The sequence below is a fragment of the Pongo pygmaeus genome, chromosome 17, assembly GCF_028885625.2.
Source record: "Pongo pygmaeus isolate AG05252 chromosome 17, NHGRI_mPonPyg2-v2.0_pri, whole genome shotgun sequence".
Taxonomy (NCBI): Eukaryota; Metazoa; Chordata; class Mammalia; order Primates; family Hominidae; genus Pongo; species Pongo pygmaeus.
Window position 1 is genome coordinate 31,615,312 of NC_072390.2, and position 26,181 is coordinate 31,641,492.

The 26,181-nt window shown below is 42.9% G+C and overlaps 1 protein-coding gene across 18 annotated transcripts in view; it reads left to right on the top strand.

Annotated features, from left to right (window-relative positions):
- The window catches only part of DLGAP1 (DLG associated protein 1), a 977,987-nt gene that overhangs the window by 799,792 nt on the left and 152,014 nt on the right, over nucleotides 1-26,181 (top strand). For 11 of the 18 annotated variants that reach the window (XM_063653448.1, XM_054461416.2, XM_054461415.2 and 8 more), the window contains one exon: nucleotides 17,653-17,682. The exons of the other annotated variants lie outside the window; for them this stretch is intronic. In XM_063653448.1, the coding sequence (XP_063509518.1) occupies nucleotides 17,653-17,682 (30 nt within the window). The remainder of the gene's footprint in view (nucleotides 1-17,652; nucleotides 17,683-26,181) is intronic. 18 annotated transcript variants of the gene reach the window in all.

The following is a 26,181-nucleotide window of genomic DNA, read 5'->3' on the forward strand; positions in this document are numbered from 1 at the left end:
CTCCCAGCACTTTGGGAGGCCAAGGCAGGTGGATAACTTAGGGTTAGAAGTTGGAGACCAGCGTGGCCAACATGGTGAAACCCTGTCTCTACTAAAATATAAAAATTAGCTGGGCGTGCTGGTGGGTGCCTGTAATCCCAGCTACTCAGGAAGCTGAGGCAGGAGAATCGCTCAAACCCGGGAGGCAGAGGTCGCAGTGAGCTGAGATCACACCACTGCACTCCAGCCTGGGCAACAGAGTGAGACTCCCTCTCAAAAAAAAAAAAAAAAAAAAAAAAAGGCCAGGTACAGTGGCTCACTCCCGTAATCCTAGCACTTTAGAACGCCAAGGCAGGCTGATCACCTGAGGTCAGAAGTTTGAGACCAGCCTGGCCAACATGGTGAAACCCCATCTCTACTAAAAATAAAAAATTAGCTGGGCATGGTGGCGCATGCCTGTAGTCCCAGCTACTCGGGAAGCTGAGGCAGGATAATCGCTTGAACCCGAGAGTCAGAGGTTGCAGCGAGCCGAGATCGTGCCACTGCACTCCAGCCTGGGCAAAGAGTGAGACTCCATCCAAAAAAAAAAAAAAGAGTAGCAATCATCCTCCTCTCATTCACAGCAGCAATTGTGTGCTAACAGTAGTTATTAAAATAGCTGTTTACTAGACTAGCTCTCTGCTATGAGTATCCTATCAACCATGGTTTTCTATCAATTAATGCTTCTAAAGAGTGACAGTACACAATAACCAATGGGAGCAATGCTTTAGTAACCCAGATAGGTCACTGAGGGCAACAGAAATATGAACAATTACAAAGCCATCCAGTAAGGGCCATAACAGAGATATGCAAAGTGTTAAAAGAATGCAGTAGAGGGATAGGTTTGTGCCGCAGGAGGACTGGGGAGGCATCACTGTCAAAGACAGTGAATTGAGCCCTGAATGTGAAAAGAAACTGGGGAGGGGCTCCCCAGGCACACACAGAGGTGTGGAGGCATGTAAGTACAAAGCGTGTGAAGTAAAAGAGCAAAGCCAGAGAATAGGGCCTGGGGAACCACGGAAGACAGAGTTGAATCTAGACTAAGATAGACCTTAAACTTTATCCTTTTGCCAGAAGGAAGTAATCTGTGTCTTAGAGTTTCATTCACTTTAATGTAGATTGAATTAAAGAGGCAAAAGACTGAAGACAGAAAAACCAGTTGGAATACAACAGGCAAGAAGAGATAAGGACTTGCCCCAGGCATGGCGCTGGGGATGGAGAGGAAAGAACAGGTGTAGGAATCCACCAGGGGAGGTGGCCAGGGAGAAAGTAGAACTACAGTAAAAGGAGGAGGCTTGAAGGAGGTTCTTGCCAGTTAGTCTGCCTTGATGCTGGACATGTGCTCGCCACCACTATTGATGAATGGTTGAAATTGATACAACAAGATTAGGGGGAACACGATAACTTCAAGAGGAATACAAAGTAAGAACTAGAACTTAGTTGTGAGTGGTCTCTAAAAGTCTTAAACACTCCTGGGTTTATCTACCTGTTTCTCATTAACGTTTTTTTTTTTTTTTTTTTTTTTGAGATAGAGTTTCGCTCTTGTTGCCCAGGCTGGAGTGCAATGGCGAGATCTTGGCTCACCGCAACCTCTGCCTCCCAGGTTCAAGCAATTCTCCTGCCTCAGCCTCCAGAGTACCTGGGATTACAGTCATGTGCCACCACACCCAGCTGATTTTGTATTTTTAGTAGAGATGAGGTTTCTCCATGTTGCCCAGGCTGGTCTCGAACTCCTGACCTCAGGTGATCTGCCCTCCTCAGCCTCCCAAAGTGCTGGGATTACAGGCGTGAACCACCGTGCCCTGCTCTCATTAACTTTCAAGAAATAGATAAGTAGAAGTCAACGAGCAAATTCTTGCCTGTGTGTCTCTGTGTGTGTGTGTGTGTGTGTGTGTGTGTGTGTGTGTATGTCTAATCAGCAGTTGAATGATTAGTAATAATCACATTTTCTCCCATTGAAAAAAACTTCTAAAAGAAATCCCATCTTCATAACTTATTTTCAATGATAAAAAAACAGAATATTAACTTTTCAAATCTGATTTCTGAATGTCCCTCTTTCCTTTTTAATAATGCTTTTGTTTTTCCTGAACAAATATCTCATTGCAGAAAATTTTAAAGAAAAAAACATGAGATATACAAATAACATGAATTATGCAGGACTCTGTCGGCAATTGGAAGGATTTGGCTTCTACTCTGAGTGAAATATGAATCATTTCCAGGTTTTGCCCAAGGGGGTGCGTGATCCTGGCTTTTAAGAATTATTCCTGCTCTGCTGAGAATAAACTACATGAGGGCAGGGGTAAAATAATCTGTGACTATTTCCTTAAAATAGATTATTTAAAATGGAATTACTTCATCAAGACTATATTTGCTTAGGTTCTCTTAAAGATCATACTCCCATTATTTGTGAATGAGTATGTGTGGGAGAATATATCTGTTTCAAAAGTACTTAAGGAGTACAAATGCAAAATCTGTTTTCAACTTTTATGAAAACAACTGGCTCCATCTTAGTCTTAAATAATCAACCTCTTGTGGCATGGTTGCCATTTCTGCTCAAGTGCAGCCATGAAGCAGGAAAACATGCATTGCCAATTTAAGAGTCAGGTGGAACTATGAATCCCTTCCCTTATTTAACAAGCATTTATGGAGCACCTAACGTGTGCCAGGCACCAGGCTGCTCCTGAGGATACAGCAATAACACTGACCCAGCCTCTGCTCTGACTTCAAAAGCAAATAATCTGAGAGCTTTTTTTCTTGTAGTGTTTATACATAAAATGTTTACAGTTGCTACAAGTACTGTAAAGAGAGAGAGAGATAAGGGTGTTATGATCTTAGGCAACCATGAGCTGTGTGATCAAAGAAAATAAATTGCTTCTTCCTCAAGGAAGTCTGACTTGAATTCCAGGTGAAAAAAAAAAAACAACAACAAAAAACAGCAAAGAGCAAAGGCCAGAAGCAGGAATGAATATAAAATTTTGAGTAACTAAAGGAAGGCTAGAGTGACTGGAACACAGAGATGGAGGGGAGAGGAGGGAAGGTGGGAAAAAGAAAGAAGGGATGGGAGTGATCCAAGACAAAACTAGAAGTAATACCGGTTCAGGTAGCCCAGAATGTTGTAAGCCACATTAAGGATTTTGACAGTTTTGCGAAGAGCAGTGAGAGATTATTAAACAGTTTCAATCAAGGGCCAAACAAGCTAAACTTTGCTGATGTTCTTAATAAGGTAAACTAAAATAAAACTAACAGATTGACCTTGACCTCAGTGTGCTTAGTTATGGGACAGTTAATGTTAGATGATTTACCAACCAAAGAAAGCATGTTTTGCTTAAATGACAGCAAACATTAATTTCAGGATATGGTTAATACAAGCAGGTATAATCAGAATTGTGATTTACATTTAAGCACACTGAACTAGACATTACTTAGAAATTTCTCATAAAGATACCACAATATTATGCTTGATTGCACTTGTAGAAAACAAACCCTTGAATTTTCACTTTAGGCTTAGAGAATAGTCACCGTTCTTGCAAATCCTTTGCCAAATGAAAATGAAAACTTCTAAGATGAATTTCTTTCTGCAGGGTAGAGATTACACTCATGTAAAGATTTAGCTGACAACTACCAAAAAAGAATTGGGGGAATAAATGGGAGAAACAGCTGTCCAGGAAGTTATCAGTTGCCAGGTTCGCTTGAAATGCAGAGAAATTCCCAGGAAGTCAAAGAGTGTTCATTGGTGATTGCACGTCTTTTGAAATCGCATCAGAGGTCTCCATTTTCTAACCTCTTCTATTGAAAATGAATATATGTTTCCAGTCTGCCACAGGATGTATAATTTTGCATGATTGTTAGTAGCTATTGGCACCATTTATCTCTCTAGTCATCCACTGTTCCATTTTGTGTAAGTCTGAATATGCTTTGCACACACTTACACTTCAAAAGACGGTATTTAAAACGATCTCACTTTGATCGTCTTACTCCAGCAATACAATTTTTAGGGGTTTGTTTTGTTTTGTTTTGTTTTTAAACAATATACTCTTTTCCTATCGTCATAATGAAATGGGAAATGTTCCCTTGTTCCCATCGCACACCCTATGTGGCTCACTTCTTCAGTGCCACTACTCATACCTCTAGGGGAGCACACAGACAGGCAGGCTGTAGGGCTCCCACCCCACAGCAGTGTCTAGGGGTGAATGTTTACAGCTGAAGCCCCAGTGGTTGTGTGTCACAGGGTGCTCTTTCAGTTTAGCCCTATAGGCAGCTTGTGTTAGTTCAATTAGATCCCCTTCCTCATCACAAGAACAGAGGACTTTCTGTTTCCGGGTTCTTGCCTTGGTGTACCGGAAGAATTGGATCACATGGAGGCTTGGAGAATGAGTGGAAAGTTTTATTGAGTAGAAGTAGTTCTCAGCCGTCGAGGAAGCCAGAAGGAAGATGGCCTTCCCCTAGAGTTGGGCCACTGCCCGGCTCTCCTCTGACTGCCCCGGCCAAACTCCCCCTCATTCCGCAGGTCGCGGGTCGATGGCCTGTCCTGGGTCGGTGGCCTGCCGCCGTGCGGGCGTCTATCGATGTGCTCTTCCGCAGACATGCTCTCGAATGACCAGACACATGACCAACCACTTGCGTCTTCTTCTGCCAATGTGTTTCTCAACACGTCCAGCCGCTTGTGTCTCTTCCTTACTAGGGTATCGAGTTTTTGTAGGCCCAGGTTGGGGGTGTGGTGGGCCAAGGTGGTCTTGGAAAATGCAACATTTGGGCAGGAAGGCAGGAGCGCCTGTCCTCACCTGGGTAGGTGGGGGTAGAGCCCTAGCCAGGGACCACGCCCTCCTCTACCCGGCACTTCCCTTCCCGTCCTCCGTATCGTTTAAAGGGATCACGCTTTTCCCTTCCCAGCACTCCTTACCAATAATACGCAAGATTTTAAAGATGCAGTGCAAAATAAGAAAAACATCTGGAAGGTTTGGAACCCTAAAACCAGTCTGCGTTGTCTTTCTTAAAGACTGAAATTGTACAATATTTATTTTCATTTAACAAACACTTATCTATCACTTGTGTTTGTCAGCCTTTGTTCAAAGATGCTGTACGAATATTAACATGTCAAATATTATGTAGAACATTATACTGCTTTTTTATTTATTTATTTATTTTGAGACAGAGTCTCACTCTGTTGCCCAGGCTGGAGTGCAGTGGCGCGATCTTGGCTCATTGCAAGTTCTGCCTCCCAGGTTCAAACGATCTCCTACCTCAGCCTCCCATGTAGCAACTGCCACCTCGCCCAGCTAATTTTTGTATTTTTAGTAGAGACGGGGTCTCACCATGTTGCCCAGGATGGCCTTGAACTCCTGGCCTCAGGTGATCCGCCTGCCTCGGCCTCCCAAAGTGCTGGGATTCCATGTGTGAGCCAGTGCATTGGGCCAAGCATTCTATTTCTCATTTATGGTGGGTTTATTTGCCACCACTGCTTCGACTGAGGATAGCTTGGCACAAGATGTGAAGCTTGTTTTGAGGGCCTGAGCAGCGATTTTTTTTTTGCACAGTGAAGTCCAATATTTTGCCAAAGGCACAGAAGAAAGTACGGAAGATGAAAAACTTTTCCCCAGCCTGGGCAACATAGTGAGACCCCCATCTCTACAAAAATTTGCAAATTAAAAAAATTAGCTGGGTGTGGTGGCATGTGCCTGTAGTCCTAGCTACTTGGAGGCTGAGGTGGGAGGATCACTTGAGCTCAGGACTTTGAGGCTGCAGTGAGCTATGATCACACCACTGCACTCCAGCCTGGATGACAGTGTGAGACCCTGTCTCTAAAAAACGTGGAAGGAAGGAAGGAAGGAAAGAAAGAAGAAAGGAAGGAAGGAAAAACTGTTCCTTTACCCTCTTAAGTTCAGTGTTTTGGGGGCTGCAAAAGAAAAGACAGGCTTCTGTTCATTATGTATGGGAGTTCTCAGGAAAATATGCCTCAAGGGGGCACTTACAATTTGGGGCTTATGTGCTATCTTAACAAGAGAAGGGGAGGAGGAGAAGGGCACTTAAGGAAAAATAAATTACTTTTAAGAAAGATCATGGGCCTTTAGGAGAATAGATAGGAGACGATAGTTTTGTGACAATGCCTGTTTAGGTGTGCTGTGGGCTTCTCTTTGGTATTAGAGTCAACTTTGTCTGGTTGCAGAAAAATCTGTGGGAAGGGATTTATGACAATTGAGTTTTGGGAGGTGGTTCTGCTTTTGGGCAGATAAGGGAGTTTAGAAATAAGCCTATTATCAAATGCCTTCAGCTCAAAATCATTTTTATGCCACAGTGGCATATTCTAGAGGAACCTGGGCCAAGGAAGACCACCCTTGGCCTTACTCCTGGAGTCATTCCGGCTCTGGCCTAGCCTTGGGGGTGCAACTCTGCCCTGGTATGGACAGGAATGGACCCTCTCAGGCCCCAGCATATTCTCAGAGGTCCAGTCACACCGACCTGGAAGTGTCAGAGATGTACTTAATTCTAGGTTTGTACTGAGGCCAGGTAGAAACCGCAGTACCTGGAACATTTCTTTGTGTTTTGAGGTTTTAATAGATTTGGCCAGGAACCAAGTCCAAGCCCTTTCAACATCACAGAATGTTTTTTAATCTTCCCTAGTCCACAGGAGTGGAAAACTCACATAGTTCTCATCATTCACAAACACTTAAAGGGTGTTTCCTAGATACTAGATGGTATATGCTACTATTATCAGCCTCATTTTGTAAGTGGAGGAGACAAAGAAAGGTTAAGAGGGTTTTCCAAGTTCACACGGATGGTAAGCGGCACAGTCAATATTTGTTGACTGTGAGGCCGAGGCAGGTGGATCGTTCGAGGTCAGGAGTTCGAGACCAGCCTGGCCAACATGGTAAAACCCTGCCTCTACTAAAAATACAAAAATTAGCTGGGTGGTGGTGGCGCATGTCTGTAATCTCAGCTACTCAGAAGGCTGAGGCAAGAGAATCACTTCAGTCTGGGAGGTGGAGGTTGCAGTGAGCTGAGATGCACCACTGCACTCCAGCCTGGACAACAGAGTGAGACCCTGACTCCAAAAAAAAAAAAAAAATTTTGACAGGTTAGCAACCGGGCACAGTGGCTCAGGCCTGTAATCCCAGAGCTTTGGGAAGCCAAAGCAGGAGGATCACTAGAGGTCAGGAGTACCAGCCTGGACAACACAGTGAGACCTCATCTCTAAAAAAAAAAAAAAATTGAAAAATAAGAAAATTAGCAGGGTGTAGTGGTGGGCACCTGTAGTCGCAGCTACTACGGAGGCTGAGGCAGGAGGATCCCTTGAGCCCAGGAGTTCAAGATTGCAGTGAGCTATGATTGCACCACTGCACTGCAGCTTGAATGACACAGCAAGACCCTATCTCTAAAACAAATTTAAAAATTGTTTAAAAAAAAACTTTTTAAATTGACAGATTAGAATCTGATCAGTTTCTTTCCAGACCTACTTGAACATCTCAGGAGATTCTGCTAAGGATGGAAAAGGAAGGAGTTTTAATTTCAAAGTTTCATTCCATGTCTTGTCAAACCAAGTCTAGATTTGCCATTTAGAACTGCATTCTCTGATCCTGTGTTTTAAGAGAGGTTTCTCCATGTAGATGAAACCAGGAGCTGCATCCTTCCTCGGATTGGTAGGTGTTCCGTGGGCTTTATATGTGCGGTGTAATAATAGCACACAAACGCCAGGGGGCAATGCAGTTTCACCGAAGAATCCTAGGAAACGGGACCGGCTTTGACTAAGAACATTGGCAGGATCCTGGGGCAAAGGTGAAATCCTTACTAAAAAGAGTTCCGCAAAGGAAAAAATATGTTTAAAAATCCTTTCTTTGAAAGCTTCCTGCATTGTCATCAAAATTGTCCTTCAGTATTTGTGCACAGCTGGAAGTTTTGTGATATTATTTGCAAAAGATTTACTTTTCGTTTTTTCTTAATGCGGCTGCCTAGTCTTTCCTGGAAGGTTTCCTGGGTCTTTCTGCATAGGAAGGATTATTCTAACCAACTCTCGGCTAGCCTGGATCACATTGTTAGGACTCTGTTGCGTCCTCTGCCTGACCGCGGGGCTCTCTTCCCCCGGTGCCCATTCAGCGCTTCCAGCTGCCTCTGCGGTTGGAGCCGGGCTCCCTTTAAGGTAATTCCAGTCTGGGCCTGTGTTTTGTTTCCAGCTCGGCAGCCGCCAGGTGTCTGCCCTCCCTTAACCTCCAAGGATGAGAGATCAAAGGTGCCCCTACATCTGCCTCCTGCCCAGCTCTTTAATCTGTTACATGTTCAAAAGGGACAAATGCAGTATTGTGCACTCAGGGAGGGAGGACAAATCAGAGAAGTGGAAATGGGCAGAGCCTCAGAATCTGTTAACTTACATAAATGATATGGAATATGCCTGTCGACATATTAGCCCTGCCACTGTGGAGGTGTTTTCTTCTTAAAAGAGCAAGAATATTATGCAGAAATGGAAATCCTCTTTTCTCCAGTTGGAACCCTACTAAACCCATTTAATGAAATATTGTACACAGACCCATTTGGAGGTCACTATTAGGAGAAATATAACGAGGTAAAACAAAATATTTTTTAAATTTATGAAATGGAAATTACAAGGGCACTTGTAGAGACCTGGGCTTATTTTATACGTGGCAAAAATGATAAACTAATCTTTAAGTAGAGCAGATATATTTTAAGAAAGACTATTTCCAGCGGAGCATATATTTTCCATATCCGTAGAGCTAAGTAGGGGAATGCATTTTAAAACAGTAGGAATACAGATTAGGTATTAAGAAAATAATACTGAGAGCAATGGTTATGGAAGGTACAGAATTTACCTATCAGGACTCAGGGAGCAGCAATTATTTGTTGCATTTTTAGAAGAAGGAAGGTTGGGGGGTGGGGGAAGAGCTCCTGATCTAGTAACAAATTGTTTCTAAACTTAAATTTAGAAACATTTTAAACAGTTTAAGCATCCACGATTTTCTTTAGACTTTTAGGAGAGCGCCCTAATTTCCAACTAAAGACATAAATGTGAACAGGCACTAATTACTTTTTTCTCTATGCATTCCTGCGCCCACACACCCAGAGGCTCTCATGCTGCCTCTTCCCCAGTGGTTACAAAAAGGAACTCCAGCAACTTCAGTTGTGCTTAGCTGCCTTCACAGACAATAGCAAAGTAGGACCAGTGGCCTCATATTAAGTCACACTGTCTTTCCCAGTTACAATGGCTGAGAACCCAGATTTTCACAAGGTGCAAAGAAAAGAATATTGACCTGGTTATTAAAAGCTATGGTGAGAAGGGAGTCTTTATCAGCTGCTTCAAATATTTCACTCACCTTCTTAACAAATATTTATTCTGCACTTACTATGTCCAGACATGGTGCTGAATTCAGGGAATTCACTGGTGATCAAAAGCAGTCTTACCCTTTGTTCTCATGGAGTTTGCCATCTAGGGGTAGAGACTAGCATCAATCAAATAATCACAGAGATAACTGCGCTGAAAGAAAGAGACAGTTCTTGTGGGAGAATCTACTGTAACAAAGGGACTAATCTAGAGGCTCAGGGAGAACTTCCCTGAGAAAATCCTCATTAGCTAAGAGTCAAAGGATCAAGAAGGGTGAGCGACAGCACGTGCTAATTCTGCATTCAATATTAGTAGAACTGAAAGGGTGATGTTGCTGGAGTACCAAGAGCTAAGGGACAGGGCACATGTGTAGTCAGAAAATGTATGCACAGCTGACTATGTCTGTCATCTGTTGCTACATACCTTATTACCCCAATGTGGAGCAGCTGAAAAACAATCATTGTATTATACCTTATGATTTTGAATCAGGAATTTAGGCAGGTTTCAGCTGGGCAATTCTTCTGTTCCACATTCAGCTAGAAGTTGGTGTATTAGTCAGAGCTCTCCAGAGAAGTAGTATACCCATGTGTGTGTGTATACTGACCCATAATTATGGAGGCTGAGAAGTCCCAAGATCTGCAGTCAGCAAGCAAGCTAGAAACCCAGGAGAGCCAATGGTGTAGTTCCAATCTGGGTCCAAAGACCTGAGAACATGGAGAACAACTGTGTAAGTTCCAGTTCAAGTCAAAGTCCAAAGGGAGGAGAAGACTCACGTCCCAGCAGAGACAGAGAATTCTCTCTTACTTTGTCTTTTTGTTCTATTCAGGACTTCAACTCATTGGACAAGACCCACCCACCTTAGGGAGGGAAGTCTGCTGTACTCAGTGAACTGATCCAAATGTTAATCTCATCCAGAAACACCTTCACACACACTCAGAATAATGTTTGTTCAAATCTCTGGGCACCTCATGGCCCAGTGAAGTTGACACATAAACTAACCATCACAGTTGGGCTGGTCTAGAGAGTCCAAGACAGCATTATTCACATGCCTGGCACCTTCATTTCAATGGCTCGGAGTGTGGGCTCCTGATCAGTAGCAATATGGTAACTGTTGACTAGAGCACCTGTAATTGGCACCTCCAGCCTTGCGGCTTCAAGACTCCTTACAAGTCATTTCAGGGCTTCCAGAGACAGTTCCTATCCAAGAGATAGGAAATCTTAAGGTCTTAAGGTCTGAGCCCAGATACTGGCAGAGCATCATTTCCATCATATTCTTGGTGACAGCCAAAGCAGTCCACAAGTCCACTCAGACCAAAGGGAATAACGAAGATGCCACTTCTCAATAGGAAGAGTTTCAAATAATCTGTGGTCATCATTAGTCATCCATGCTTCAGCCTCTGGACACAAATTATTCACATTTTCTGTAAGGCAAAATATACTCACCCCTTCTAAAGACTTCAAAAACCTCATCTCAAGCTCAAGTTTGAGATTCAGGTTCTTTTTTTTTTTTTTTAGGGGGAGTCTCGCTGTCCTTGCCCAGGCTGGAGTACAGTGGCGTGATCTCCGCTCACTACAACCTCCACCTCCTAGATTCAAGCATTTCTCCTTCCTCAGCCTCCCAAGTAGCTGGGATTACAGGCATGCACCACCACACCCGGCTAATTTTGTATTTTTAGTAGAGACGGGGTTTCACCATGTTGGTCAGGCTGGTCTCGAACTCCTGACCTCGGATGATCCACCCATCTTGGCCTCCCAAAGTGCTGGGATTACAGGTGTGAGCCACGGCACCCAGCCGAGATTCAGGTTCTTACCATCTAAATAAGGTTCAGTTGCTGATGGGGCGCATTTGATGCTGTTGTCTTATACAATTTCTCTCAATATGAAAAAGGTATTTGCCTCATATATGTCCAACGTATACTGATAATACAGGGATGGGATAAGTGCTTGGGATACTCCCACTGAAAGAGTTAATAAACAGCCATACGCCAGGCATTACCATAGCAAGTCTGAAATCCACATGCTGCCAGTTCCTTGGCTGGAGGGCCCAGTCCTGCTCTCTGGAATGATTCTCTGCAGCTCTTGGATCCACCCTCCAGACTCTTGTGCACCTTCTGAGTTGTCCCCTTTCCATAAGAAATAGCACTTTCAGCTGAATAATCTTCTCAGCTTATGTGTCACCCATAAAAGTCTGGGGGCTCTAAGGACTCTTTGCACTTTACCTCTGCCTGCTTTGTCCAAGCTGATTATGTGTCTGCTAATACACCTCTCTCATAATCTTTGTGGGCATCCTTTGACTCTTACTGGGTTTCATTCTGTTAAATGAAACACATATCTACAATTCTCTTCAAGATAGTGCCTTTTTTGGTCTGGGCTCAGAGTTGGAGTGCTGTGGGACAATACCCTTAGGATTCTTAAAAGCCTTTTTGTCTATTTTGGAAACTCTATGAGGTACATCCTTAAATATTTCACAGTCATAAAAAAGTATTTTACAGCCACCCCCTAGGAGTGTTAAAACAATTTTTGTTTTGTTTTGTTTTGTTTTTACTCAGCACATTCTAGCTCTTTATTGTCTCCAAATTTTGTCTGAAGACTGAACAGTTCTTTTTTGACTCATCTTTCTCTACCTGCACCTTTTATTGTGTGTAGCTTTAAAAAAATAAAAAAATAAAAATTTTTTAATGGCACTTTAAGCATTCTGCCTAGAAGTTTTCTTACTAAAATCCGTGGGTTCATTGGGTATATTTTCAATTTTCCACATTACTACAAGTGATAATGTTAGCAAATTCTCTGCCACTCCATTAATAGAGTTACCTTTTCTCCAGGCTCCAGTGACAATTTTCAGTCCTCCCAGGCTTCACCAACAGTCTTCTCAAGACCTTACAGCTGGCCGGGTGCAGTGGCTAACTCCTGTAATCCTAGCACTTTGGGAGGCCAAGATGAGTGGATTGCCTGAGCTCAGGAGTTCGAGACCAGCCTGAGCAACATGGTGAAACCCCATCTCTACTAAAATACAAAAAAAAAAAATCATCCAGGCGTGGTGGCGGGCGCCTGTAATCCCAGCTACGTGGGAGGCTGAGGTATGAGAATTGCTTGAACCCAGGAGGTGGAGGTTGCAGTGAGCCAAGGCCGTGCCACTGCACTCCAGCCTGGGCAACAAAGTGAAACTCTGTCTCAAAAAAAAAAAAAAAAAAGACCTTACAGCTTCTTCTCTCTGCCTAAACTTGACGCTTAAGCTCAGCTGATGTTTATCAGAGTGTCTGCATGTGGCCTTTCCATCAGAACCGTCTCAGGACTTGTAACCTGCTGTCTCAGGCTTCCCAGAGGGAGTGGTCCGTGACACCAGAGGGGAAGCTGCCTGTTTCATGAGATCTGGGCAGACAGCATCATTTCCTCTGTATTCTAATGGTCAAAGCAGCCACAGAGCTTACCCAGATTCAAGGAGAGGAGACATAGCCTCCACCTGTCTGTGGGAGGAGTGTGGAAAAATTTGTGGCCATTTTTATTCACCTATAAGTGACATCATAGAGGGTTTTGCAGGTCATGTTAAGGCTTTTTGTCTTAAGAATTTCACTGGGCACTGTGGTACATGCCTATAATCTCAGCTACTTGGAAGTCTGAGGCAGGAGGATCACTTGAGCACAGCAGTTTGGGACCAGCCTAAGCAACATAGTGAAACTTCCTCTAAAAAATAAATGAATAAAATAAGTGTTGGAAGGCTGTCACATGACCTTTTGAAAAAGTCTCTCCAGCTGCTGCAGCATGGGAATAACTTAGAAAAAGGATATTAAAGGCTAAAGTTCTTTTTTAGTTCCTCTTTCTCTATTGTGCCTATCATACAGTTTCCTGTGAACATTGCTGTCATAATTTGGCCCAGGGTGATGACAGTTGAGACAAGAGAACTGCAGATTATTGAGGTATTTGAATATGAAGTTAATTAACTAAGATTTCTTGAAGTCCATTTAGGGCATAATTTTGTCTCCAAGTAGCCAATAAACTTACTTGTCAGAGACCTTGCCAATATTGGAACCCTAAAACACCTAAATATTTACTGCAAGTTACATGTATTCACTCTACACATAGATTTTGACTAACTCCCTATAAAGAACAGCCTCTGAGTAGAAATAGACAGTGGTCAATATAATGAAATCTGAGTACTCAGCTCAATAACATCCATAATTGAAATAACGTATTTGAAGTACATTTGCTGGGATTGATAAGATTCTCCTTGAGGATACTCGGGAATGATCACTTTTTCATTCAGTAAATATTTTTTGTGTGTTTGCTCTATGCTACAAATTTCTGGGCAGAGGAGTTACAGCAGCAAACAAAACAGATCAGGTTCCTGCTCTCCTTCTGATTATATTCTAATGAGGAGGACAGATGTAAACAAGGAAGCAGATGTGAAATCAATGAGATAACTGCAAACAGTGATAAGTGCTATTTTTAAAAAATAAAAGAAAGCCAGTTGTAGTGACAGGTACCTGTAGTCCCTGCTACTTGGGAGGCTGAGGCTAGAGGATTGCTTGAGCCCAGAAGTTCAAGGCCAGGCTGGCCAACAAAGTGAGACCCTCACCCCCAATCCTTTTAAAAAATAAAAATTAAGTAAATAATTAAATAAATAAATAAGAGCAATGGGATAGAGTTATTTCTGGCCTGCTCTAAATATAGTAATCAAGGAAGACTCTCTGAGGAAGTTATATTTGAAGTCAAATGTGAACAAAAGAGAAGAGCTGGTTATAGGAAGATTGGGCAGTTTAGGGCAGCAGGCAAGAGGGAGCGAGCAGCAAGTACACTAGCCAAGGGCAGAAAGGAAATAGCATTGCAAAGCACAGAAAGAAACCATGTGGCTAATGGGTCCGGAATAAGGGGAAAAGTCATGTGAGATGAAGTAAAAGAAATAGGGAAATAGGCTGGGTGCGCTGGCTCATGTGTGTAATCCCAGCACTTTGGGAGGCCGAGGCAGGCGGATCATGAGGTCAAGAGATCAAGACCATCCTGGCCAACATGGTGAAACCCTGTCTCTACTAAAAATACAAAAATTAGCTGGGTGTGGTCAGGCGTGCCTGTAGTCCCAGCTACTCGGGAGGCTGAGATAGGAGAATCACTTGAAGCTGGGAGGCGGAGGTTGCAGTGAGCCGAGATCACAACACTGCACTCCAGCCTGGGCGACAGAGGGAGATTCTGTCTCAAAAAAAAAGATATTGAGCTGAGAGAAAAACAGTTGAGTTTGTTTTTTGTTGTTTTCAATTGTATTTTCAAACACTTCTGCAGACTATGAGAAAGAAACCAAGGGCGGGGGGTGGTAGCATCCGTGTGTGTGTGTGTGTGTGTGTATATATATATATACATATATAAAAATGTATGTGTTACGGCTTACCCTGAATTCCAGGCAATGTCAATGTCAGCCACACACCAGATAATGTCTATTGTGTGTCCTGGAAGTCAGCAGTGCTATGTGTAGCTTTTTAACATCAACGTCAATCCCTTCTTAAATACTCAAAATTTTTAAAAACATTTACATTTTAAGATAAATGATCTTTCCCACTCGTTGTACAATTTTGTGTATCATGTTAATATAAGGTATCTAACTAGATATAGCTAATTCTAAATCTTCACTGTGACATAGTTACTTCCCAATATAAAGGCCTACCTTACTATACAGAATAATTTGACTTGGGGTTTAAAAATATAAGAAAAGTCTATTTGGAGCTAGTGAATCACATGTTTTTCTTAAAATAAGGTTGATAATTACAGATCTAATTTTTGTTTGTATTTGAGCTTACCTTGTTTCCCCAACTCAGTAAATGATTATTGGGCTCTCCTTCACTGCCACCCCTGTCTTCCCTGATGATTTGTTTAAATTTTCTTGTTTTCTTGCATGAACTCTGTTTCTACATACTGATCAGAGCACATTGTTGTCTTTTCAGTTGAATGACATTTGCTGACACCATGATTATACTCAAAAATGAATATGGCTGAAAAACTTGATATTCTGATGTATATAAGAATTCTACTCTGAAAAGATGAGGTCATTGCTTAATAAGTCAATTACTTGTACCTGACCTTGCGTCTTGGTTTAGTTGCCTGACCAAAAGAATGTCAATTCCATTTATATTGTGATTATACTAGTTGATTGTCAATGACTGTTATTTCTAAGGTGATGTATGTATAGTTTATTTTTGCAATGAAAGGCTTCACAGGTTTTGAAATACCTGGCAAAATAATAGTAAATCCTAAGTTTACTTCCATCTGTCTTGTTCTATTAAATGATAACCCCCTTTATGAAGATCTCAGGAAGTATTCTGAATTTCAAGGTCTTCCCTGGGCCTGGGCACAAAGAAGCATCACTTATGGCAGTGGTGCCCTAAAGCGGGTTCGTACCAGCTTGCAAGAGCCAGATGTTACAGTTTCAGACATTTTGGAAGCCCATTGTTACAAATTAAATTGTATAACTTACAATTAGATAAATTATGTCAAAAACAAAAGTTATAAACATTTAACACTCATCATTTCCTAGTCATGTTTCTATCCATGCTCTTGAGGTTACATTCTACCATAGCCGTATGGTGGAAATACTACATGCTGGTGTGATCACTGCACATCTCTGCACAACTTTATGTACAGTGACAAATACGCCATGGTATGGGCACTCACACGGTATTAAAGCTGAAAGAGGCTTATTTAATAAAAATAACTTATATCACATAAAAGATAATAATAGTAAGTTTGTTGGGAAAAGGGCAAACTGGGATGCAACTGAATGAATGATTGTCTGATCATGGTTGAACTGCTGGCTACAGATACAAGAGTTTGGCCAAGATGAACAAAAGAATTCCATGGGAACCAATTCACTATATGGAATTTGCCATAAAGAACACTGTATAGTTCATTTTTACTTGTAGACTGTGTGCCACATATCCTTCGTTCAGCAAAATTTATAATAAACATATGGACATATATATGCATACTTCCTCCCCTAGAGTGTTTCTTACTCAACGTTGGACCAGACACCACTGGTTATGCAGGAAAGATGAAATTCAATAGGAAACAAACTTAAAAGCAGCTTTTCCAGGAAGTCATAAGGAAGAGCAATGTGAACATAATCTGTTAAAATCAGTGTATGTTCATACAGATACCAATTTGATTTACCATTATCGAAAAGAATTTTGTTTGCAAACTCCTCCAGTTTGAAAGAGAACCAGGACTTCAACCAAATGAAACTGCAGACATTTTTGTTCAGCCTAAATGATCATGACTGTTGCATAAGATTAGATAATATTATTTATTTATAACTATGACTTATAAAAATGCTCTTTAAATCAAATGATTGTTATCAGGTCTAATTTATCTTAGTTTGGTATTTTCACCTTTAAATTCACCAAAAGGCCAGATGCGGTGGCTCACGCCTGTAATCCCAGCACTTTGGGAGGCCGAGGCGGGTGGATCACAGGGTCGCGAGATCGAGACCATCTTGGCTAATACAGTGAAACCATGTCTCTACTAAAAACACAAAAAATTAGCCTGGCGTGGTGGCAGGCGCCTGTAGTCCCAGCCACTCGGGAGGCTGAGGCAGGAGAATGGCGTCCACCCAGGAGGCAGAGGTTGCAGTGAGCCGAGATCCGAGATCGCGCCACTGCACTCCAGCCTGGGTGACAGAGCAAGAGTCTGTCTCAAAAAAAAAAAAAATTCACCGCAAAGGTGCATAAATATCAGTCAAGGGTACTGACTTGCTTCATGAACAGCTTGACTTGCTCAGATAACCCGTTCACTCTCTGACTTGAGGGAGCTGAAATCTAAACCCATCAGACCAAGAAAAGGGCTCTGGCCCAACCACCCCAGAGAAGAAAGTTACCAGATCACACCATGGTTTTTAACCACCTGTTACATGTTTCAACAGAAACTCTGTCCTAACATGCATCAGATGATCTCCATATACAGTACCAAAGAGGAAGTGCTGGTCCCTGGCGTCCTATTGTGTGAACTTTTATTGATCCATAATCTGGTATAATTTATACACAGAAATAGTCACTCAGACAGACTTGGCCTTTGTCCCATCCAAAAACATGTTTGATCCCATTTTTAGTGAAAAATTTCCCCAAATGGTTTTAGTGGGGGAAAAGAAGACATCCATGAGACCTAGTTAAGACTAAAAATTATTTTATTTTTGAAGTTGATATTTGTTTAGTTACATTCTTGCAATGCCAGCAGAAAAAGAAAAATCCAAATCTGAAGCATGCGTGTGTTATGAGAAGCCTGGAAAAGGCGATTTGGGTCCATTATATAACTGCCACTTTTTGTTTTTATTCAAGGTGTCATAAAACTGAGTTCTGCAGTTGAAGGTATGTTTTTACAACCACAAAATCAATAATGTTTTGCTTAAAGGTTGCATAGCGTGGCTTGTAGCTAAAAAGCTTCTGTGGCAGTGGTGTTTGACGCCATGTGCGAATTGCCAGCTATTGCCATTGCATCTGTGTTTCTCCTTGTTCTGGTCATTTTATGCTGCAAAGCTCTCAGCCCTCCTCAAGTGGCATTTGCACTGACCTGAGAGGGCAGCACCAACATGTCTGTTTCTGTCTCCTGATGTGACTGCCTCGGAGCCGGTGCTCCTCAGAGAGCCTGGGCTCTTCTATGGCCTTATTTGAGGCTGGACATAGTCTTGTCAGGAAACTTTGCCCTGGATCTTTCAGCAGAGCCTGGTCTAGAGCTTCCTTTATCCCAACAGAGCAGACATGTTTGCCCAGGAAGTATGTGGGCACGAAGAGTCATTTAAGCTTCTTCCTGATGAGAAAATGAGATGGTTAAGGCATTTGCCGGTCTCATTGCGGGTTCCTCCTGGGGAGTGTGATCCACCACCACGAGGCATAGTGAAGACCAAGTTCCTTTACTGTTGGCCATGTCGGTGAGTGGCAGTTCCCTTCAGTCATACATTCAAAAAGCAGAGAAGAAAAGGAAGAAGGATTTAAGGAAAGTACAAAAGAGACGTCCAAGCAAAGTGTTTTGCTGAGTAACCCCAAGAATATTAAAATGACCTCATTTTCTGAAATGATTTATTGGTATAAAATTGATCTCCTTAGCCCCATAGGAGTTTCACAAATCAAAAGTAGAGAATGTGTCATTTTCTTCTTTTGTGAGTTTCTGTGTTTGTTTTGGGGGGGGTGTGTGTTCTCGTTTATTGGGAGTTTGTCGGCCATGCTTTGGAGGTTTCTTCATCCTCACTTAATCAGGGGAGGCTGCATGGAAGAGGTAGTGGGCTTTCGGGTGAGTTTTCAACTTAAAGAGAGATGTGGCTGGCTTGGTGAATGGGCAATGCATGGAGGTGGGGAGTGGGAAATTGCAGTGGGGGTTGGAGTGGTGAGGCCGTTCAGGGGGCTGGAGTTTCAAGGTTGGGAGGTGGGAGAGTAGGTCAGTTATGTACCCACGGGACTGGCAAATCCAAAGTAAGGGTGCTCTATCCCTTTGGCGGATTTAGTACCATCACATTTTACAAAACCAAGTTGAAAAGGCAGTATTTGTGGCATTTGTGGCAGAAAGTATGTTGCTACTCTAAACTCAGCAAAAGGTGCAGGCAGTGGTGTTTCAGGGTGGAAAGAAAAAGACCTTCTCACCTCGAGGAGAAAGTGCATGTTGCAAGCCTGTGGTAGGCCAAGCAGAAATTCAAGTTCCCTTTGCGCATCAAAGTAGAATTTTACTGAAGGACAATCCAAGTTCCTCCCTGCCTAACAAGATATAGGAGACACAGAAACAAAATCAAGCAGCACCATGAGAATGACCTTGGCTGCAGAAACTCCCAGTAGCAATTTGAGCACTGAGTTTCCATTAATTATCTGTTGAATTACAGATAACTGTTGGTTCACTCTGGGCCGTTTTGATGTTTTATCAAGGAATGGCTTTGAAGTCACAGTTTTACATTGCCTGCTTGGTTTGAGTGCAGTGTTCCACTTGCAACAAAAGGATATAGTGACAAAATACAATTTTCATTTTAAAAATCAGAAAGTCAAGAGAGCATTAAGTAATTTTAAAACTATTGTTTTGCTAGAGGTTATTAGTGGGTGTCATGGCTTGTCTGCACCCCCAGGACAGGGTTCTGTTTTCTCCAGAAAGATGAGAGTTTGAGGGAGAACAAAGGCAGGAAGCAGAGTGACTGCTTGGGGCTAGTCTGGCAGCCTCTGGCCACCTTCCTCATCACTCAGCCTCCTCTGAGTCCCTGGGGCTCACAGGAAGTTGTCTGGAGTGGCTGCGGATACCAGAAGTCAGGCCCACTGCGACTGTTGCTTGAGCATCTTTTTGGGCAGCTTATTGTCTGAGGCTCGGGAGCATGCTGTGTTGTAACCGTGTTAGAATATATGTGTGCAGGGGCAATTTGGGAGTGCGGTTGTTGGGCTGGGGGAACGTGTGTTCCATGCATGCATTCTCAGTGCATCTGAAACGTGGAACTCTTACAAGCATGCTCAGTGGCACGTGTGTCGGACACTATCTCTTGATGAGAAATCAAACCTCAGATGGTCGGCCTTGCCACTGCTTAGCTAATTACCGTACTTGCAACTTTCCATCTGCAGAATGAATTCAAGGCAGCTTTGTACAGCTTTTCATGTCAAAGAGTGTGCACATCAGTGGAAGAAATCCACTGTCAGACATGAAACCTCTTTCCTTTTTTTTAAAAAAAGACTCTGCTCTATATTATCCTACAGCTCTGAAACTAATATTAATATTTTAGATAGATTCTCTTATTCTTTCCAAGGAAAAATAATTGTCAAAGTCCTAAGAGAAAAACAAACCAAGATTCCATTTGCCACTCCCTACCGAGTGTCGATGGCAGGCAGTTTTGTTTCTTCTTTTCTGGAGCAGGAGTGCCCTCTTCTGCACTGTGCAGCTTCATATCAGCTTTTTAAATCAGCAAAAAGAAAAACCCATTTTGTATTTCATGAATGCTAAGGTTAAAGGTGGAATGTCCTTTGAATTTAAACAGAAACACTCATCAATGCTTTGATTATTTTGCCATGAGGAAAAATAAGTGAATAGGGAAAAAGCTCAGTTTGAAAGAAATAATTGCAAAGTTTTATCGATAACACTGATGAATTCTCACCTCTGATTTTAGATTGATAATCCCAAACTCCGAGAAAATTGGGGTCAGAAAGAAACATCTAGACAGCAATTTGACGGAAGGGGGAAACAGTCGCACCAATGGTAGGGAAGGAAAAACCACTCACAGCAAGAATTCCACAAGAGTCTTCCAAATATTTCTCTGAATAAGGTCTTTTCTCTTGAAACTGGAGCAGGGAGATAGATGTAGGGCTACATATTTTCACCAGTAGGGCCAAAACATTGGCCTTATCAAGGAGAAGTGGGAACACAGGTCATGGAAGAGCTGAGTCATCCCCTGAGTCAGAATGACTCTGATATTCTATAGGCAGCTATTTATTTCCAGGAAGGAGGGACCACCCGAGCTGGAAACTCTTGGTCCAACCGAAGTGGTGTATTCAGACATGGGGAGTGGGAGTGTTCCAGCAGGCACAGGCCTGGAGGGACAAGATGAGCCCGCAGTGGTGGTTGGCTGATGCAAGTCTTTGCCACTGATAACCAGCATGTGTTCTGTGTTGAGACTTGTCTCCAGGGCAATTTGTTTATACTTCATAGGTGAGAATCCAAAACGCCAAAAGGACATCACATTCTTTTGAAAGCCCGTATGAAAAAAATGAAGGTTATCTTCTTTGGAAAAGTTCCACGTTTCTAAATATAGGAACAGATGAGCCTCTCTGAAGAAATCAAGTAAAGAGGGCTGGGTGCGGTGGTTCACACCTGTAATCCCAGCACTCTGGGAGGTTGAGGCAGGAAAATAGCTTGAGGCCAGGTATTCAAAGTTCAAGACGGGCGTGAGCCACAGAGCGAGTCCCCTTCATCTCTACAAAAAATATTTTGTAAAAGTTAGCTGGGTGTGGTGGCATACACCTGTAGTCCTAGCTACTTGGGAGTCCGAAGTGGCAGGACCAGTTGAGCTCAGGAGTTTGAGGCTGCAGTGAGCTATGACTGCACCACTGCACTACAGCCTGGTCAACAGAGTGAGACCCTGTCTCTAAAATAAAAACTTTTTAGGGAAATTCTGTTGTTCGTAGTATGACAAGCCAGGTGTCCAAAAACACCCCAAAGGGATGTAATGTATTAAAAATATTCCTAATGTATTGATGTCATTCCCTCTGTAGGTGAACTCTGCCCTTGTCATTGTGTCTTTCTTTCTTTCTTTTTTTTTTTTTTTTTTTTTTGATACAGAGTCTCGCTCTGTTGCCCAGGCTGGAGTGCAGTGTTGTAATCTCGGCTCACAGCAACCTCCACCTCCCAGGTTCAAGCAATTCTCGTGCCTCAACCCCCTGAGTAGCTGGAACTACAGGCACACTCTACCATGCCCGGCTAATTTTTGTTTTTTGTTTTTTGTTGTTGTTGTTGTTGTTGTTGTTTTTGAGACAGTCTTGCTCTGTCTCCCAGGCTGGAATGCAGTGGCGTGATCTTGGCTCACTGCAACCTCCACCTCCTGGGTTCAAGCGATTCTCCTGCCTCAGCCCCTCGAGTAGCTGGAATTAGAGGTACACACCACCATGCCCGGTTGTTTTGTATTTATAGTAGAGACGGGGTTTCACCATGTTAGCCAGGCTGGTCTCGAGCTCCTGACCTCAAGAGATCCACCCACCTCGGCCTCCCAAAGTGCTGGGATTACAGGCGTGAGCCACTGCACCCGGCGTAATTTTTGTATTTTTAGTGGAGATGGGGGTTCGCCTTGTTGGCCAGGCTGGTCTCAAACTCCTGGCCTCAAGTGATCTGACCACCTTGGCCTCCCAAAGTGCTGGAATTACAGACATGAGCCACCTTGCCCAGCTGAGTCTATTTTCAGAGCAAAGCCATGTGCTCAGTGTGTCAAGGTAGACTGTGGTAAATCCCTTAATAAACAGACGCTGATGGACTTACCACCAGTAGTAAACTGAGAATGAAGTTTCAACTTTTTGTTTGTTTGTCTGTTTTTGTTTTTTAGGCGGAGTCTTGCTCTGTCGCCAGGCTAGAGTGCAGTGGCACGTTGTCAGCTCCCTGCGACCTCCACCTCCTGGGTTCAAGCGATTCTCCTGCCTCAGCCTCCCAAGTAGCTGGGATTACAGGCGCCTGCCACCATGCCCAGCTAATTTTTGTATTTTTAGTAGAGACGGGGTTTCACCATGTTGGCCAGGATGGTCTCGATCTCCTGACCTCATGATCCGCCCACCTCAGCCTCCCAAAGTGCTGGGATTCCAGGCGTGAGCCAACATACCCAGCCAACTTTTTTTTTTTTTTGAGACAGAATCTGGCTCTGTCGCCAGGCTGGAGTACAGTGGTGTGATCTCGGCTCACTGCAACATCTGACTCCCTGGTTCAAGCAATTGTCCTGCCTCAGCCTCCTGAGTAGCTGGGATTCCAGGCACACACAACCACACTCAGCTAATTTTTGTATTTTAGTAGAGACAGGGTTTCACCATGTTGGCCAGGATGGTCTCCAACTCCTGACCTCGTGATCCGCCCACCTTGGCCTCCCAAAGTGCTGGGATTACAGGCATGAGCAACCATGCCTGGCCAGTTTCAACATTTTTACTACCGGAAATCAAAATGTTAGTCAAATAACTGACAGAGATAGGGTAGAGCTATCTCCCAGAAGGAGTTCCTTCCTTCCTTCCACCAGCATGGTAGGTGGCAGTGTGTCAGGAATACTAAATGGAATATTATAGAAACTGAAAACAAAACTCAAGAAACTTGTTTCTGCAAGGAAACCCAGACATCCTGTTTATAAGAGTGACGTGGAGGCTGGAGCACCACACTAAACAAACAAATGTTCTCTTCTCAGATTTATCTTTACTTGTCATTATACTTTTGGCTAAAAGTTTCTTTTTTTTTTTTTTTTGTAGAGACAGGGTCTCTCTATGTTGCCCAGGGTAGTGTTGAACTCCTGGCCTCAAGCTATCCTCCTGCCTTAGCCTCTGCATCCAGCCAAAATATTCCTATGAAATAGAAATGTTTCAACCAGGCATGGTGACTCACACCTGTAATCCCAGCACTTTGGGAGGCTGAGGCAGGAGGATCACTTGAGGTCAGGAGTTCAAGATCAGCATGGCCAACATGGTGAAACTCTGTCTCTACTAAAAATACAAAAAATTAGCCAGGCATGATGGCAGGTGCCTGTAGTCCCAGCTACTCAGGAGGATGAGGCAGGAGAACTGCTTGAATCCAGGAGGTGGAGGTTGCGGTGAGCCGAGATTGTGCAACTGCACTCCAGCCTGGGTGACAGAGCAAGATCCTGTTTCCAAAAAAAATTAAAAAATAAAAAACAGTAATGTCTCTGGGAGCACTGAGAGTTTCCCAAATAGCTTCCTAAGACGAGGACCCTCCTGAAATGGCAGAGATGGAGCCACGTGACCCAGAAACTGGAAGATGTGTGGAAAGAAATTTCCAAGGGTTAGCCATTTGTCGTCTTGGGATTACCCTCACCTCAGATAAAGTTGACCTCAAATGACCAACCATTGACCTCATCTTAGAGCTCTCTCACATTTATCTTTTTACTTTTTTTTTAAGTTTATCTTTTCCCCTCTTTGTCTCCCTGTCCCTCCTCCTCTATTCCAACTGCCCTTTTCTATTTCTGCACAGTGTAGAAGAAAGTTTAAGGGGGACCCTAGGAACAGAAAGCCAACCAATGGCTGGAAGGGTCTGGCAAGGAACCGCTATTTGCCTCAGTGTCCTCGCCAATAAAATAAAGACTTCTCTTGGGGCAGTTGCAGAGACTAAACTAGATGCTAGAGAGAAAGCCTTAACACAGTGTACGGAAGGCAGTAGGCGCGCTCCTTCCCGCTTTCCTCTTTCCAATGTCTAATGATCACTTCCGCTAGAATCACGGTGTAGCACACTGCTGAGAGTTTCATTTTGGGCAAAGCCACAAACAGAGGCAGCTTATAAATCCTTGCTTCTCCCCTTTGAGAGTACTTAAAGGGAAGTGACTCCTCATGTTGGATAGAGCTCTCTGATCACCTTTCTGGGACCTGTGGCATCTGCCAGGGGCAAGTCACAGCCCCAGTTTGGAGTGTTCGATTCAGATGAGATTGTCCCCCAGTCTGTTCTTTGAGTCCTGGAAGATGGGGAGGAGAGGAAAGGTTTTCAGGCAACAAACAAGTGCTAACTGAAGACTGATTTCATCAATATTAATTGTGTTTTATTACAAAAGAGTTTATACTTGCATAGTGTTCCTGAGCAAGCCATTTGTCAGCACTCATCAAGGATATGAAAGTTTTTGAATAAGGAGAGCCAAAGTGAATACAACCACAGCTATCCAGAGAGAAACTTTTCATAAATCTTTGAACTGTATAGCCAAAAACTAATCAAATCTGTGCTGAATAAGTGGCCTTGAGCACTTAACAACAAATTAGCATAACCCAGAAGACAGTGTGCATCCCAAGCACCATAACCTACCCTTCACCCTCCTCCCTGGGGCAGGAAGTAGGTATTTACAAATCAAAGGCAAGCTGCAAACGATAATCTGCCACTTGTCACTGATTTATTTTCCCTCTTTTCTTTTTGTTTTTCAAGAGTATAAGTTTCAATGTCTGTGTATTTGTTTTTGTTATTTTGGCAGTCTAGTGAAAGTTTTCAATGTAAACAAAACTCTTACTCAAGAACAAGCAACTCTATTACATTGCATAAGAAGGCAGTTCTTAAAGACAATGGTCTAATTAGCAGTCTTTGAAGCCAATTCAATAGTAATATCAAAGCCACTTCTAGTATTTCAAGCCCAAATTTAGAAAATGGCCTTGATACTTTCAGTCTAAAACTATAGTCTGACCTTACTATTAATTTTGGAACACACCATAATGTAGACAACTGCTGAAATCACTTAATGTTATGAACCCGGAAATCACACCCTCTTAAACGATACATCACACCCATTAAAATTAACTGTAAAATTCATTTTGTATTGATTTTGTTTGAATTTGGTATTCAACTAAGATGCTTTACATACGTAAATATTGCCACAGCTGTATATACAACGGTTTTGTTGAATCCATTGATGCTTTAAGTTGAAAGAGCATACGTTATGGGTTTTGTTTGGTTTCACTGAGAAGAAGGCCAAAGGATTTTTCTAGCAATGTTTCAACAAAATGCAAAATTAGATGCCAGTCCAGAAGCCTTAAGGATGTGAAATGTTTTGAAAATACAGATTTTCAGCTATTTCCTAGCTTTAACCGACATGTGTGCTTAAGTGAAGGCAGAAGGCAACCTGGTACACCTCTGCTGAGTACAGTGTTTCTTAAACATGCACCTGTTAAGAGATAGAGAAGCAAATTTAATTTCCTTTTTAGCCTTCTATATCCCATTGTTGATTTTATACATGCCCTCCTTAAATATGAACTCCTAAAATTGTGTTTGGAACACATATTGGAAGAAAGTATAGAACAGTATATAGGACAGTCCTAGGTTCAAACTTCATAGCCATAACTTCCTGGCTGTGTTGTAATCTCGAGCAAGTTACTCCGTCTGTACCATACTTTCCTCACCTGTAAAATGGGGTAAAGCTACTTAGCACTCCAGATGATTAAGAAGCTTAAATAGACAGGGCATGGTGGCTCACACCTGTAATCCTAGCACTTTGAGAGGCCAAGGAGGGCGATCACCCGAGGTCAGGAGTTTGAGACCAACCTGGTCAACATGGTGAAACCCCATCTCTACTAAAAATACAAAAATTAGCCAGGCATGGTGGCACACACCTGTAGTCCCAGGTACTCGGGAGGCCGAGGCAGGAGAATCGCTTGAACCCCGGAAGTGGAGGTTGCAGTGAGCCAAGA